General features: G+C 40.5%; 1 protein-coding gene across 1 annotated transcript; it reads left to right on the top strand.

The window, feature by feature from the left end:
• The first annotated feature begins 2,688 nt into the window (after positions 1–2,688).
• Positions 2,689–14,718, top strand: CZH5orf34 (chromosome Z C5orf34 homolog). Its single transcript, XM_074165970.1, has 12 exons — positions 2,689–2,883; positions 3,242–3,331; positions 6,498–7,144; positions 7,721–7,816; positions 9,068–9,191; positions 10,056–10,147; positions 10,371–10,440; positions 10,745–10,915; positions 11,946–12,034; positions 12,796–12,888; positions 13,698–13,738; positions 14,525–14,718. The coding sequence occupies exons 1-12, from the start codon at positions 2,689–2,691 to the stop codon at positions 14,716–14,718; spliced, it is 1,902 nt and encodes a 633-aa protein (XP_074022071.1).
• Positions 14,719–16,223: the final 1,505 nt, after the last annotated feature.

Here is a 16,223-nt window from a genome sequence, read left to right as displayed (position 1 = left end):
CAAGGGACTCTGCTGTACATGTTTCAGTTCTGCATCTTTTGTAGTGTGTCTTTTTTTTCTGTAAGTTAGCTGTCAGACTTGAGATGTATACTCTGTCAGCTTGTGGGGACAGTGTGTCTTACGTGTAGGTAAGAAATCTATCAAGTCATCCTGTACAAAAATGTTGGGAACTAAGAATTGTATATATGAAGCAATTCAGATCGAGGTTGCCAAAATAAGCTTTGTCCTCCAGCGGAAATACTGAAAAATCATAAAGTGAGACTTTTGTTCAAAGTATTGAGGTTTGTGGTCTCTGCACATATGAAGCTTTTTAAGAGCTTTAAGCCCATACTGCAGTGAGGAAAAACTGGTTTTAACTTTGTCCTACTGACTAAGGAAGGCAGGATAATCTTTGCCTTAAACACTTAACGACCTTTCCTACTTGTTTTACATCTGAGAGGAGTCTAATACAAATTAGTGATGGTGGGATGAGATGTGAGAGAGCAAAAGAAAGCAGCAGGTTTTGTGCTGTCATAATCATCATTTGCCCCCTTTTAACTGCTGCTAGTTCTGTGTAAGGTGAAGATGAGTCTTGAGAGGTTTAAAGATTATTTCACCTGAATTTTAGCATTTACAAATTTAACATGCACTGTGTAGAAGTGTTTCTCATCTACAAGCTTCTGAGCAATACCTTGCAGATAACCCTTTAAAAAGGTGTATTTTCTTTGTGGCAACATGGTGGGCCAGTGAAGGCACAGAAGCATGGCAAGCAAACCTTGGGAGACAACTGAAGGAGGCTTCTTTAGCACTGGTTGTGATAAGAAACATGCTTCACATTTGAATTCAAGCACGTGACCAAGCTTCACACATCAGAAAAAGTATGCACAATATTTGCCACTCCTAACAAATCAACTGCGATTTAACAAAAATGTTTCGTATTTGAAAATCTTGCTTTGCTTAAAGTAACTTCAAACTGGGCCGCAAGAGGTGCTGCTTTCCGTGTGCTTTGCTTTTGAATGACAGTTACACATTCAGAAATGAAGTCAACTTTTTCTCGGTAGTTTCTTTTCAAGTCTGCTAAGAAGAACTTCGTACTACTGGCCTACTTTTTTTTTTTTTTTTTTTTTTTTTTTAGGAAAACAGATGGTCACTGGGTTTTTTGAGTATTGGTTTTAAGTGTAATTGTAGCACTATGGAAAGAAGCGAGACTGGCTCAGCAACATCAGGTATCACAAATTATGCATAGCTGGGGGTTATTTATTTTTAATTGGAACAATATGTTACAGCAGTGAGTGTTAGTGACACTCAATCTGGTTTGTAATAGTCATTTTTATTTCTGCGTAGGACAGTAATTCCATACCATGTTCTGCCTTTCCTTCCTACCACACAGAACTCATTCAATTAGTGATAGCTCAAGTTTGCAACTTCTCTCTGAATTATAGTTCTAATAAGCTAGTTTATGCATGTGGATCCTGGAAGTTAATACAGGAAAAGAAAATGACATTCTGGCCAAAAGTCAGGGAAGATACTGCACTGTTTGTACTCGGAGGTGGCAGAACAGCAATTCAGCTTCAGCCTACGTGACCTGCTCCCACAGTTCCTACACTGAAGGTTCCACCACAGCAGTGAAGTTGCCAGCAAAATACATAAATAATAAAAAGCAATAAAGGCTTCGTAATCCAAATACATATTTTGAAACTCGCTTCAGGCAAGGATCATACAGAATACTATTCATTAAAAAGTGTACTGCAAATAGAACCAGGTCTGCAGCCACCTGACTGGATGTTGACCTACTCTCCGCTTTGCTGGGAAGGTAGATGTAGAGAATGGAAAGGCACCTCTGTGGTGGCACACTGGTCTGAGACACCTGTACCTCCATGGGTAAGGAACCACCGTTACAGCGGGATGAGACCGTACAATCTAGTATGGCCTGTATAGAAAAGGATCTTGAATTACACCTGCTTAGTGCTTTAAGCACGAATTGATAAAAAATTGTCACATAACTGTAAACTGTCAATCCAGAGAGTGTAAATATCTTCCAAAAAGACGCAGCGTAATTTTTGAACTAGCCTTTGGGAAATTAGTCTTTCAGTTTATTCAGCTTGGGCTTCTGTGACCCTGTTGTAAGAAGATGGGTGCCTGTTAGATTGCCTTGCCCTGTGAAGGCACGAATGCACAGCAGCAGGGGATAATCTGTCTGTGGGGTCTGTTGTAGATCTGCAGTCTGCCGTCTGGGTCCAGACCCGAAGCCTCCTCCTCCTCCTCCTTTTCCAGAGGTGCACAACCGGCCCTGGAGGAGCTCTGTGTCGGGGCGCCCGCTGAACGAGGTGTATCTTCAAGAAGCACAGTTACAGGTAAATACGGGTTTTGTTTTTTTTTTTTTTTTCCTATAGTCTAGGCCTTTGTACTGCTAATTTTCCTTTCTGGAGCAACAAAAAAGGCACCCCTATTTCCAGCAGATAAAAGCTAAGGAAAAAAAAAAAAAAAAAAGCTAAGCGACAACGGTTTCCATCCAGCCCGTTTTGCAAACGTGTAAATAAATCAGGTCACGTTTTCGCCTTGTTCCCCGCTGGCCGGAAGGTAACTTACCAAGAGAAGAGGGCGGGGGGGGAGCGCGCCGCCCCGCGCCGCCCCGCGCCGCCCCGCGCCGCCCCGCGCTTCCCGCCTTGCGCCGGCGGCCGCTTCCCCGCTGGCCCCGCCCGGGGGGGGATGGCGGCGGAGCGGCTGATGGTGCTGTTCGGGGACGGCTCGGTGGAGGTGCACTACGCGGGGGGGTCCCGCCTGCTGCTCTCTCCTTGCGGTTGCGAGTACCTGCACCGAGCGGCGCTGCCCGCCGCTGCCCACCCCCTCCAGCCGGCGGAGACCAGCCGCCAGCGGGTGGCCTTCGCCGTCAGCGCCTACCGGGTACGCGGCGGGTCGGCCGCGTCGGGCCCCGTGGGGAGGCCGGTGTTGCTGTGGGGAGCGGAGTGCCCGGCCGCCGCTGGGGAGGGGAAGGAATGGACCCCACACGCACCCCCCGGGCCGCGTACCGACCGGCTGCGGCGGGAGGAGCGGGTGTCGCACGGGAGTGAGTCCCGGTCCCTCTGCCCAGCGGCGGAAACAAGAGGGTTGTTCCTCTGTCTGCAACAGAGGGTGGTTGTTCGTTTCTGCTACAGAAAATAAGGGAATTAAATCACCTTAAAATTTTGTCGCTGCGTGGATAATCTCACGGTGTTAACGGGGTTGTTTCGCTTTGTTTTGTTTTTCTTCACGCTTCCAATAGGAACAAGTTCTACGAGCTTTAGATTTCCGGAACCAGTTCTGTTCTCCCCCGTACTTACCTTCACGTGTTATACCTCCAGAAAGAAAAAAGGTGAGAGTTAACACCTGTAATGCTTTCGTAGAGTAAACTTCACTAGTAGCCATCCCTTTGCTGGCGTGTGTGTGTGTGTGTGTGTGAGTACAGGCCGTGAAGATCTACGGACTACAGTTTAGCTCACGCATTTGTCAACTTGGCTAGAGTACTGCCATTTTAAATTACAGTTTTAACTGTTACTTAGTCCTCTATTTATACACATCCTTTGTAGCCGAACAACAAAGAGTTCATTTTCTCCTACTGAGACTAAAAGCTAGGATTTTGTACACGTGATGGAGTGAACCAGTTTACGTATCATCGCTTTTCTACACTCCAAACCTTTCAGGGAAGACTCGGTGAAATAGGAGAGTGTTTTACAGGGGGCTGTCAGGTTCAGAATCCCATCGTTTCCCCACTGAGGTACCCGCGTGAGTCTGTTAGGGGGGGCTGCGAGGGGACTGGGGCAGAGTGTTGCTCTGTGGGAATGGCTGCTCCAGCTCAGACTGAAGGTCCATGCAGACACCCCATTTACCCTTTCGGGGAGCTTTACTCCTCCTTCATCAGCGTGCCTCTGGTGTTCCCACTGAATGCGTATGCGTGTGTGTGCACGGTGGTGGGAGTCTTAAGACAGCTGATAAACCAGGCAAGTTTTAAAACTTTTAGACTGACGCTGATGTGTAGTTGCTGAAAACACCGTCAGTCAGTATCACTGTGTACATAACAGCAGTCATACTGTACATTCACTGCAAGGTACAGCAGTACTGTACCTTGTGCTGATGTACTGTACCTGGAGCTGATGCCCCATCGTTGGCACTAGTGGGTAGCCCTCCCCCAGGCCAGGATCTTAATCTTCTGGAAGATGGCTGGGTTTATAGGCAGTTTCTAAATTACAGCTTCCACTGTGACCACCTGCTTCAGGATACTGAGGGATAACTTTTCCAGGCCACAGCAAGTGCCTTATCCTGTTGCTTGGCTTTTTTTTTTTTTTTTTATCTTTTGTTTTTTTTAAACCAACCCTGGTTTATCAGCTGCCGCTTTTCTTAAAGCAAAAGCAGTCTTTTGGTAGCTCTTGAGGTTGTGCTTCTTCAGTAATTCACTGACCCTTTATTGTTCTCTGGCTTCTATTTTCAACCACTGCCCATACTTTGAAGGCCTTTGCTATTTCCCACACTTCATCCGTCCCTTATAACAAGGTAACGGTTATCAAGCTCCAGTTCACTCAGCACCTTCTCATAAGCAGCTGGTAACGAGCCTAACGGGCAAGCCCAGGGCCTGGCACGATGAGCACAAGAGACAGGTAGCCTACGCCTGCAGCCTGCTACTAGCAGTGGCAATGCTTTTACCGGGCCAGTGGGTACAAAAACACTTCCTACAGTTACACTGGATTATTTTCCTTATGCTTGAATTCCAAGCAGCCCAGTGCTGCCCTTTGCGTAGGCTCTGCTTTGGCCACACTCCACCCACAGCTCCAGGCAGCTTGAAGGAGGGGGCTCTTGTCGGTGGTGTGCCCTGCTCAGAGCTGCAAATGGTGTTCGAAGCGCAGGTTAACCATGAATGTATCCAGTGGAAAGGCTGTATTTTCTGTTTGTTCTTGTTCCGATCCTAGAATTTGCGTACATTTGATACATGGCTGCTGAACGTAAAGTATGTTTTCCTGGGACTGTCAGTCATAACACCAAGATCTTTTTCCTGGGTGGTGGTAGTCAACTCAGACTCAGTTCAGTTCTCCACTGAATTTTTATCTGCAGCATTATTGTCTGGTCACTTGATTGTCCTTTTGCAGTTCTTTGTGGTAAATTTTCATCTTTAGTGCCTCGAATACCTTCAGCAGACTTACACACCTTACTGATACACTACTGCTGCCGTGTTTCCTTTTTATTGGACTCCAGGCTTTTCTAGTGCTGGGCCAAAGTATGATGGGGGCTGAAGCGTACCTGATTAAGGGGCAGTCAAATGAGAAAAAGCTGGTGAAGCTGAGATAAAGCAAGTTATGAGGAGTGTGAATGCTCATTTGCTAAGTTTTTTTTCACACCTTATTGGAGTGGGTTTGAATTTCTGTGTTTATTTGGGATCCAGTGCTTTACCTTCAATTGAAAGATATTATCTGTGTGGGGATCAGGTGTAAGGACAATACAAAGGAAAATACCTCGTTTTAGGACAGAACTGCAGATGGCTAGAAAGGCATTCTCTATCTTCACAGAATGTTTCTAGTTTCAGAACGGGATTAATGCATTTTCTGAACAATAACTTCATCTTCTTTTTGGGCAAAGCTTTAATCTGGGGCTTGAGGTAGATGCAGTGTTTGTTTCAAGTAATTTGTTGAGAATCCTGTGCTGCTTTTTTGTAGAAGGGGTGGCACAAGGCCATATGCTGTGAAAATGTTTTTTGTTTGTTTTGAACAAAAGTGCTAATTGAAGCAGCAATCTGTACTTGAATATCACAGTAATAAGATGACGCTATTCTTTTGAAACTTTCCAAATGTTGTATTGTGAAAGTGTAAAATCTTTATTATATTTTAAATTTTTCTTCAGAAATATGTTTTATCCACATCCTAGCAACAGCTGTGTAACTTAATCTGCGGTGCTGCAGGATTAAGATTACTCACCTAGCTGCAAAACATTTTCAGTAAATTTCCATTTTGGTAAGAACACATAAATACATATTACATGCCATTTTACAGGCTTATTTTAATTTTATAAATAAAGAGAAGATTTCAGAGTACATCGGTTTTTAACGTACACAATTCTAACATGGGCTTTCCATGAAGTAACACCATGGTAACTGATGGTAACTGATGGTAACATCATGGTAACTGATGTGATCAAGGTAATTTAGGCTTTCTCTTCAGTGTTTCTTAAGAAGCAGTTGGAAACGAGTATCTACTGTCTGTGGGCAGTTGTGCCTGGTCAGTTGGCCACGTACCTTACTAGTTTATGAATGCATATTAAATTAAAACACTACCATGAGACAGAAGTCTGTTAGAACAGGAGGAAGCAGATATGAAGGTTAGAGAGTTTGCTTCCTCTTGAGTTCGCATATGCCAATAAATACGGAGTAAAGTTTCTTGCCATACATCACCTTGCAGAAGGACCGAATTCATGTAAATGTAAATCCTCCATTGTAATTTCCGGGAAGCAGGTCATTTTTATCTTGCCACAGATTCCAATCCTTTTTCTTGTATTAGATTCTTTACAGTGATATCTTAGAAATTAGATGGCCTGACCCTGCTACGGCTGATCTGACAAGATGTATAGACAACGGCAGGGTGAAGATCTCATCAGTAGATGGTTATGCTCACCTTTACCTGTCAGAATTGCAGCAAGAATTTACAGTGGAGTTCTTGTGCAAAGTCAGCCAGTCATCTGCAGCATCCTTACACTCCTCTCAAAAGAACAGCAACTACCAAACCGGAGATCAGTATGGAAAATCAAGTGAAAATTCTGTTGCAGAAACGTCATCGAAACAAATGAGAACAGAGAATGAGAAGAATGAACATGGTTGTTCTGAAGGTGAATACAGAGAACCGACCGAACCAAGGGACCAGAAAGACAGAGGTGGAGTCCCTGTGTTCTACACAAATTGTTCTTCTGAATACACATGGGTTATGCAGCGTTGGTCTGTTTCCTCTTACCCAGAAGAATGGAAATACCCTTTGTCGTTGGCACTAACGTGCTATAACTTACATACTGATAAGAACGCAGTGAAGACATGTGAGAAAAACAACCGTACATCTATAGAGGCTGATGTTTTAAGAGACCCGGGAACACATGAAACAGTTTCTCGCTTACCTGCAGCTTTACCACTCAGCTGCAGAGCGCCACATTTACACAGGTAATTTAAGCTGTTTACTTCGTAGTTGTCAACATATGTTTTACAATTCTGCAATTTGGAATTTCAACCTCTAGCAAAATAACTGAATTCTAGCTATAAAAAATAATTTTTAAAAGTGTCATATTCTTTTTTTTGGGAACTTCTTGAAACCTGAAATTTGGGAAACCAACATTCTGCATCCTACTATAATAAATATATAGAGATTAGTCCAGTGAAAAATAAACTTTATTTTCTGACATAATGTATAACTGAAAAAGAGAATACTGAAAAAAGAACACAGATTTGGGGTTGATTTGGGTTTTTTTTCATTTTTGAGAAGATAATACGTCTGAAGTGGGCCAGTGGCATACATTCTCTGTCAGCACCACTAAAAATAATAATAAAAAAAAAAAATCTTTGCATGTTTGAGAAACCGTAATTATCCACATTAGTTACCAAATTAATTATCAGAGGACCCTGAAAACATGTGGCCTCTTTTCCTTTGAATAGGTGTGCATGCATCTGTTCTTGGTAGGGCACATAAAAAAAAAACCCTGACCTTCAGATTTACTGAAGCTTTTATTGTATTTTATACAGGTGGACTTTCTGCGACTTCTTTCAGAATCAAGAGACTGGAAACTATTCTTGCCCTCAGCTAATTCAAATTGTATGGTGCCAGGGTGTTTTTTATAGGTATGTAGGAGGTTACGTGTTTCATTTTTGGAAGTCTTCTTTTGTTTGGGAGTTAAGCTTTAAGATGAAATGTCTTACTTTGTCCCTTTTTCACTCTTTGAGAAATTGCATACAATATTCATGTAAGTGTCTGTTCATTCATTAGACTTCAGATTTTTCTAGTACAGTGTATTTTCAGGCCTGAAAGTGGGTATGTCTGGAACAAACAATCTGAAATCATGTTTAAGGCTTCTAAAGAAGTGGTCTGATTATCTGATTTCTTAAAGGTTTACTGGACAGCTGAAGCTCCGACAGACTTCACTGACAATTATGGTGCTTGCTTTCTTTGCAAATTACATTTCTCCTTTTAAGGCTGAAGACTTCACGCTTTAGAAATTTTTGTCTTGGTGACCTACATAATTTTCATGTTGCAGGCAGCTAGCCTGTAGATTTTCCTGGCAAATCACCTTGTCCATATGCTTTAAAAAGGAAAAAAAAAAAAAAAAGACTTTTTTAATTGGCCTTTCAAATCTGTTATATAAACTTTGAAAATGCTACAGTTGCTATCAGCATGTAAAAGTCTTTAAAGCTTTAATCTTTCTGCTGAGTCTTCTTCATTTTTCTCAGTGTAATTCCTAAATTTTCATTTCATCTGAACAAAACGTTTAGCAGCTCTTCAGTGCTGTGCCTCATTTCTTTGGAAGTATGGTGAGTAGCCGTACGCAGTCTTCTATGTCCCATTAGCCAAAGTCTGGGCATCTAACCAGAGATTTGCAGAACTGGGTCATTAAATGGTTCTTAGGCTCCAAGATGCTATGTGACCACAAGTAAAAGACCATTGATCTTAGTGAAAGCACAGACTTTCAGGTTGTTCAGGAATCGTTCAGTCTGACAGTTTTCCGCTTACACTAGGTAGGGCTTGTTCACTAAGAAAACTGGATTTTTCTCTTCAGAATCGCTGTATTTTGTGGCCAATGGAATGAGCAGCTCTTGTGAGATGTTTATCACAACATAAGAAAAGCTTTCTTTAACTTCTTTAACTCCCACCCTCCATGTACACATGCAGACAAAGCCTGGTAATGCTAATCTTCAGTCTTAAAAGACGTAATTGGCACACTCTGCTGTCATTGAAACAGTAGAAAGTTTTTCATGTGAGAGTTCTGGTGAAAATTTATTTCTGCTTAGTGCTTTCTTCAAGTATACTAATCTGTTTTGTTTGTCTCGTGACACAGCATTTTGAATACTTATTAAAGATCTTGTTATTTCTTTTAGATTTATCCATGGTAGGACAAACATCACAGAAATTTATCCTGGTGATGACTCATTTTTCAAGTCAGAGGGAGCATTTTTGGGAAACTATTTTGTACATTATACAATCCAAAAAGGCACAAAGAAGGTATAAAACTATTTTAAAATATGTTCCAAACTCCTTCAAGTTAGCACTTTTCTTAGTTCTAAGACATTTGGCTGTGTAGTCTATAGCAAAGTCTCTACATTAGTAATTAGTATACTGACTGAATCAAGCAATCAGTCATACAAAAAATGAGATTACTTCTGTTTCAGAATGTATTTTTTTTAAATAAGAGAATAAGAAGTAAGAAAAAGTAAGTAAGAAAGAAGCTCAAGTATGTACTTGCTAGGCATTAAGATTCTGCAATAGCCATTTCTCACTAATTTAGAAGAGAAGATTAATCTTTAATATATTGATTAGGTTTTAGTCTTTATGTACTTGGAAGTGTTTTCCTTTTTATTATATGGAGACAGAACCTGGAAGATGCAGGTTCCGTTCTGGCTTTGCCACAGACCAGCTGTTCAGCGCTGGAGAAATGGTTTTGTCTCTCTGTCTATTGTTAAGTTTCCCCAGAGTAGGGATCCTCTCAAGTGCTTATGCAGCACTCTGTATTTTTAAAGCAGAATTAGGGGTCAACTTTGTACCCTTTGAACCTCACCTTTAACTCGTAGTCAAAAGTAGTTGCTCAGTAATGAACTGCAGTCTGTACACTCTGATAAGAGAACTTTTTGGTCCATGCTGCGTGCATGGAAACTGCGAGTGTTTCTTCCCACAGAAGTAGGTTTAAAGGACACAACTGCATTTTTTTCACTTTGCAAGGAGATACTTACCTGTTTTCTGGAAAAAATTTAACCGTGATTATAGTTGCTTTCTGGGAGGCCAGAAACTTCATATCTTGCAAGCTCTTAATAATGTTTTCGTGCTACAGGACCTGTAACTAACTCATCTCCTTTCTGCTCTTCACTGCAGAGAGAAGAAAAGATGTATTCAGTAAACAGCCTGCCTCCTGATGTACCAGGAAATCCTTACTCTGTATCCTCCATTATTACTCAGGCAACCAAGTAACTTTACTCTCCTTTATCTTTGTTACATTAATTCCTCTGACTTTGAAAAGACAGTAGTTAAAATTACACAAAATACTTATTATGACATTAAGTATAAAAATTAATGGAATTTATATTAGTACTGAGGACATCTGTAAACTTACAGAACAGAGGTTGCAACTGTTTAGAAGACATAGTAAGTATGAAATGCTTAATATTTTGTTTGTATTTTTCTCCTCAGAATACTTCAGTACTGCTACAAGACTAAACTGTCGTTAAGTCATAACTATTATCTCTGCTGCTGGAAAATGGTATGTAGCGGAAGATTTATAAATCTATCAGTGTTATAAGGATGATGTTACAGGCTATAGGCAATAGGACATAATCTAGAGGGAATAATGGTGAGTGTACCCTCAAAGATCAGAAGGTGTATATTTGGAAACCAAAAGCATGCAGTGTAAAGGTATACTTGTGAAGCAGAAAGCAACTGAATGATACAGAGAGCTGGTTGTGGTCTGGAAAAAAAAGTGAATTGAAAATCTGGGTAAGATACAAACAGCTGTAGTTGTGTAAGTAACCTTTCCTCAAGTTTTTAATGTGTTTCTTTGGTTCTAGGTACCTGAGACAGATGGACGAGAAATGTTGCCAGTTTTGCTGTATGAAAAGATTATTCCCAGCGTAGGAAGACTCATCGTGTACTCGGATCATAAAGTCCATGCTGCTTTTTGGGATGGGGTGACCTTGAATATGGTTTGGGATTTCAGCTCTTCCTCTAGCACGATCCAGGTAACTTACGAGTTAGAGGAATGACTATTCTTAAAACTTTTCATGAGAAAGTGTTACTAGGAAACTAATGAGGAAACTAAACAGAAGTTTTGATGCCTATAAAATATGAAGTCTTCGTAACTCACAGCAGTTTGCTGCTGTGGCTTACTCTTGGGCTTGTATAGTAGCCCAAATGAAGATAGAACTATCTGCAAACACTACTGTTAATGTGTTGCCAGTATTTTACCAGGAAACAAGGACGAAAAATATTTTAGTGCATAACTGATGCCTAAAGAGGTAAATAAAACTATCCTTCTAAGAAGTCACTCCCATTGATCAAAGAAACAAGTTTTTTGGGTTTTTTGTTTCAGTTTATCTATAATTGAGCAAATGGATAGTGAAAAGTTACTTGGAAAAGTAATCTTGCGCATACGGTATTCCACATACATTTAAAAATCTTCTTAATACAGAAGTAAAAATATTATGTTGATTTTTGCAAAATGGGACTTCAGAATAAATTATGTAAGTGTGGGATTCAAGGTTGACTGCTAAGACTTTTGGCTTCTGTGTCTTTCTTTATTACGCTAAGGTGATAAGACACAAAAAAGAGGTTGAAGTTCCTGAGGATATCTCTGTTGTTGTTCATAAACAATATGAATATGATAGTCAGTGTGCCAAAATATACAGTGTAACTTCCTGATGTGAGCTAGCTCAAATCTGTGTACTCACTCATGATAAAAGGAGGAAGAACTGAAAAATTCTACAGGTTTGGAAACATTTCTACACACTTCTAGAAACAATTTATTCTTGAATAGCACAAAATGAGTGTTGGGGCCATGCCAGGTGTTTTGGTTTGGTTTGGTGTTTTTTTTCCTCCCCCACATTTGTCATAGCAGACTGTATCAAATTCTGGCCTTAGCAAAACACAAACTTTTAAGTGTTCAAAGTGGAATGTTCATAGATACTTAACTCTTAAATTGGCATATTATACCTGTCGTTTTTTCTTCAGACTGCAGCAGACAATTAATATTTGTAATTTTTTTCTTCTAAGGTAAATGAAGATGTAGGCTGGTGTAAGTTAACTACTCCTGATGGGGTACAGCAGTTAATACAAATAAGTCAACCTGGAGTCTATGAAAGGTATAAGTAATTTAAACAATTTAAAGCTAAATATAAAAGAATTCTGTCCAAATCCTTTTATATGAAGAAATGGCATTTACTGAAAATATATTGGGGGGGGGGGGAGGGGGGGGAGAGAAGGGAACAAACCATGTAATGATAAAAGCTCCATCTTATATCTGGCAAAGATTCAGGACCTGTATGACTCAGGACCTCTGCATGCTGCCATTCCATTATAATTGTTACAGTAATGTCTTTTTAAAAAAATATCTAGAGCTGCAACTTGGCAGTTACATCAGTGGATAAGTAAAAAAAAAAAAAAAAAATTTTTGTCCTATATAGAGCTGATACATAGAACTGGATAGCACTTTATCCAATTTTTGCTTTATTACAGCTATTGACCTCTGCCTGCAGATTGCTGTCTCTAATCTGCTTGCTCTAATTACAGCCTCATTATGGGAATCATCAGAAGCTTACTGCACTGCATTTTAGCGAGCAGATATGCACAAACAAAAATTAACATTTGTGCACTATTCATTACAAATCATACAGCTTTGTTATAATTTTCTATAACTGCATAGATTTAAATATGAAGGAGATCCTAGACAAGAAGTGGGAATCAAAAAATGGCAAGGAAACCTAGAGAAAAAGCTAGATTTTGAATCACGGCTTTTTCTTTCAGATCTGGATATAATGCTTAATGCCTTCCATTTTTTGCTTGAATTAGTAGTGTGTTTCTCATATAAATAATTGCTCTTTTCTGAATGTTCCTGTTAACATAGATACATCAGAACAGCAATAGAATGGTGCAGAGGTTTGAATGAGAGGAAGGAGATTCCTGAATACACTGCACACTCTGTAACTGAAGGACATTGGTATTCATCTTTATTCTAAATAATTGACTACAAATAATATGGAAAATAAAACTCCAAAAGACTGTGAATTTTATAGACTGCATTTCCTAAGGGTTGAAAAATGAAAATTGTAAGTCCATGTATTTTGTGCACTTTCATATTTTTCTTTCAGTGTTTAAAATGATAGGTAAGTTGAGTTGTAGGTGAAGTTTGTTTCATTGCGCTTCTGCCTGCCTTACTTAAAAGTCAGAATTTAGGGTGACATTGCCAAAGGAGGATTAATGTCAGAGAGGTAGTATCTTGCAAGGTGAAAAAGAGAAACTAGACTACAAATGGCGTCTTTTAACAGAACACCAAGCAGTTCAAAATAATACTTTGAACTGCTAAATGACACTTGTATCTCTTCCTACTATATTTGTCCTTTTTAATACATGCTCCTGACCAAAGGTTTACTGACGTCATATATGAAAATGTAAGAGTATTAAAAAAGGTGTTAATTGAAATCGATTACACTTACACTTGTACTGTAATTATAGCAGATTCAGTAGCTGATGAAATGAAAATTGTATCTATATTTATAATATATGCAGCAAAGAAACTATTCTTAGAGAAGTGCCCTGATTTTTGGAAACACAAATGATTGACATGCAGCCATTGACTAGTGGTAGTAGTACGAAAGATAAAAATAAAGCATTTTTTTCACTTGGATTTTACTCATCTAATTTTCAGTATTGTTGGAACCTATTAAAAATTAAAATCTGAAGTAGAGAATACATTTGAGAACCTTTTATGATACTAAATCATTTAATAATCTTTATTTTCTTGGACAGGTCTGCTGATGCTGAGCTCAAAAAAATACAGAGATTTACCTGTATCCTTTTGAAAGCTGTAAAGGTTTTCCACTTTTCTATTCTGTTGTTCATCCGCATATTCAAATCTGCATTTTAGATCATTAAAGGGTCTCTATCCTGTTCTCACTTTCTTTTACTGTTTTACCCACTTCTTAAAATTTCCTTTTTAAGTCATTATTTGTTTTCTCATTTATCATTTTTGTTTTATGGTTTATCTTGTCCAACTCCTGCAGCACAGCACCAGAAACAAAAGTAGTGGCAGAGTGCAAAACTAAAATAAAAAATCACCAAAAAAGGAAGCCCTTTGATGGGTGTTGCATAAGTTTTGCTAACACTCGTCTGCTGATCGGCTTTTGAAAGAGCGATGATGCAGTTGCCTTTGGGCTTGTTGTTGCAGTACAATACCTTTCTGTTTGTATCAGATACCTCAGTATTGTTTCACTGTGTTCAGAGAGCTCAAAAAATTGTGCTGTGCTGCATGTGCTTAAAGCCACTCTGTAATTGTCTTTAAGCCAGTGTTTGATTTTATTAGTATTAAACGTGCATGTTGTTTAACCGTGCAGTGTAACATTTAGATAGTTTCCTTTTTAAAGTAACTTCTGGATGAACTGAAGTCTTAGAGACATTTTCTATAAATGTTGTAAACATTTTAAGAAGTACATTCTTCTCTTTTTTAAGCTTTATGTAATTACCATGCTATGAAATGTGAGAGTTTGCCATGCAGAATGATGAGTAGAAATACAAAGAAGTATTTTTCTCATTAGGAGGAAGAGTTTGATACTTTTCTCTTAACAAAATGACGGTAGTTTTATTGGATAATAGCAATGTTCTGGAAGGGACATCTGCTGCAAACCCCAATCCATCTGGTATTACTGTCAGAAAAACAGAAAACGGGAGCGAGCCGGAAGAAATCAGTGAAGCGTGCGTCTTGGAGGCTTTGGAAAAAACTTCTAAAGTAATTCAGGATATTGAGTCTCTGCTTGCAGCTGCTGGGAAGTGAAGCACCTCATCATGTAGCATGTGAAGACCTGTGTCCCTGCCTTCGTGGGAGCTGCCCCGGCTGTGTCTGAGGAGGCTCCGAGGTGCCCAAGGAAGGAAGGCTGAAGGCAGAGGGATGAGTTGCCATTCTAATACCGCAGCGGACCCACAAAGTCTTAGGATGCCGCAGCTGCGTATTGTGGACAGGCAAAAAGAATAGGTGAAATAATCAATACATCAGCGCTGACCTGACAGCGCTGCTTTTAGGTGTAGCAATGTCTTTGTCTGAATCGTTTAATTTTGTAGAGGATTCTGCAAGCCACTCGCTCAAGTGACGAGGGCGGGGACAAGCAGTTTTAACTGTAACAACTTGCTTTTTTCAGAAGCTTACACCAAGTATCGAATAAAAAGTTTCTCAAACGCGTTCTACTCTGCTGTTCTGTGGTAAATAAATATTTATTTAAAGCCTCTTCAGCCTTTCGCGGTGCGTGATCTCGCGCTCGGTCTGGCGCACCGCATCTTTAGCGATAAAATGCCAGCCTTTTACCGTTGGTTTCTCTTCCAGCGCTTTATTTAATGCTATTGTGAATACCGAACCCCTTTTTTTAATATTTCTAGAATTGTTTTTTTTACCTCATGAGCACCGCTCCCCTCACAACGGGCGCGGAGAGGAGGGGGCGGGTGGCTCCCTTCAGCCCCGGCGATCTCCCAGCCTCCTCCGCGGCCACGCATGCCCGCTGGCCCCGCTACCAGAGGGAACCGGGGCGGGCGGCTCCGCTTCACCTCATGGGGCGGAGGAGGAGGCGACCGGAGGCGGCCGCCCTTCAGGTGGGAGCGGAGGGCGGCGGGAAGGGATGGGAGAAGGGGACAACGGCGGCGGCGGGCGGCTTCCCGCCTCCGCGGGGTGAGGGGGGCTGCCGAACGGCAGCCCCCCTCACCCCGCGGAGGCGGGAAGCCGCCCGCCGCCGCCCGGGCCGGGCTTCTCCTCAGGAAGACGACAGTACGTTTTTATTTCTTAACGAGGGAAGAGGTGGCCTTTCCCTCAAGGCATAAAAATTGTGTTGCCCGTCCCTGTGATTTTTTTTTTATTATTATTATTATATTTTTAACAGGTTTTCTCTGCCGCGCGCCTGTCGTGCCGTCGTCCCTCTTTTGAGTTCTACATGCTGCTTCTATTTTAACCTTAAATTGCATTAGCTGTTTATGATCCGGATGCCGTTGCGGTTAATGAGGGTAATACCTAAACTGCTCGAGCTTTTTTTTTTTTTTTTTTTTTTTTTTCTCCCCCTTCCTTCTTTTTGTTTGTCCAGGGTGACAAATGATTATTTATTTTTTTTTTCTTTCACTCGATAGTGCTCTGTTCTGCTTCTGAATACTTTTAGGCTATTTCTTTCAACTCTTTCTTTTTTTTTTTTTTTTTTTTTTTCCTTCCACTGGGTAGTACTTTGTTCTGTTTCTAATTACTAAATATCATTAGGCTATTTCTTTCAACTCTTTCTTTTAGGTAGACATCTCAGTTCCAAAGTA

Source organism: Numenius arquata, chromosome Z (genome assembly GCF_964106895.1).
Source record: "Numenius arquata chromosome Z, bNumArq3.hap1.1, whole genome shotgun sequence".
Classification (NCBI taxonomy): domain Eukaryota; kingdom Metazoa; phylum Chordata; class Aves; order Charadriiformes; family Scolopacidae; genus Numenius; species Numenius arquata.
The sequence above is the reverse complement of the archived record's forward strand: the minus strand, read 5'-3'. Positions and strand labels throughout refer to the sequence as shown.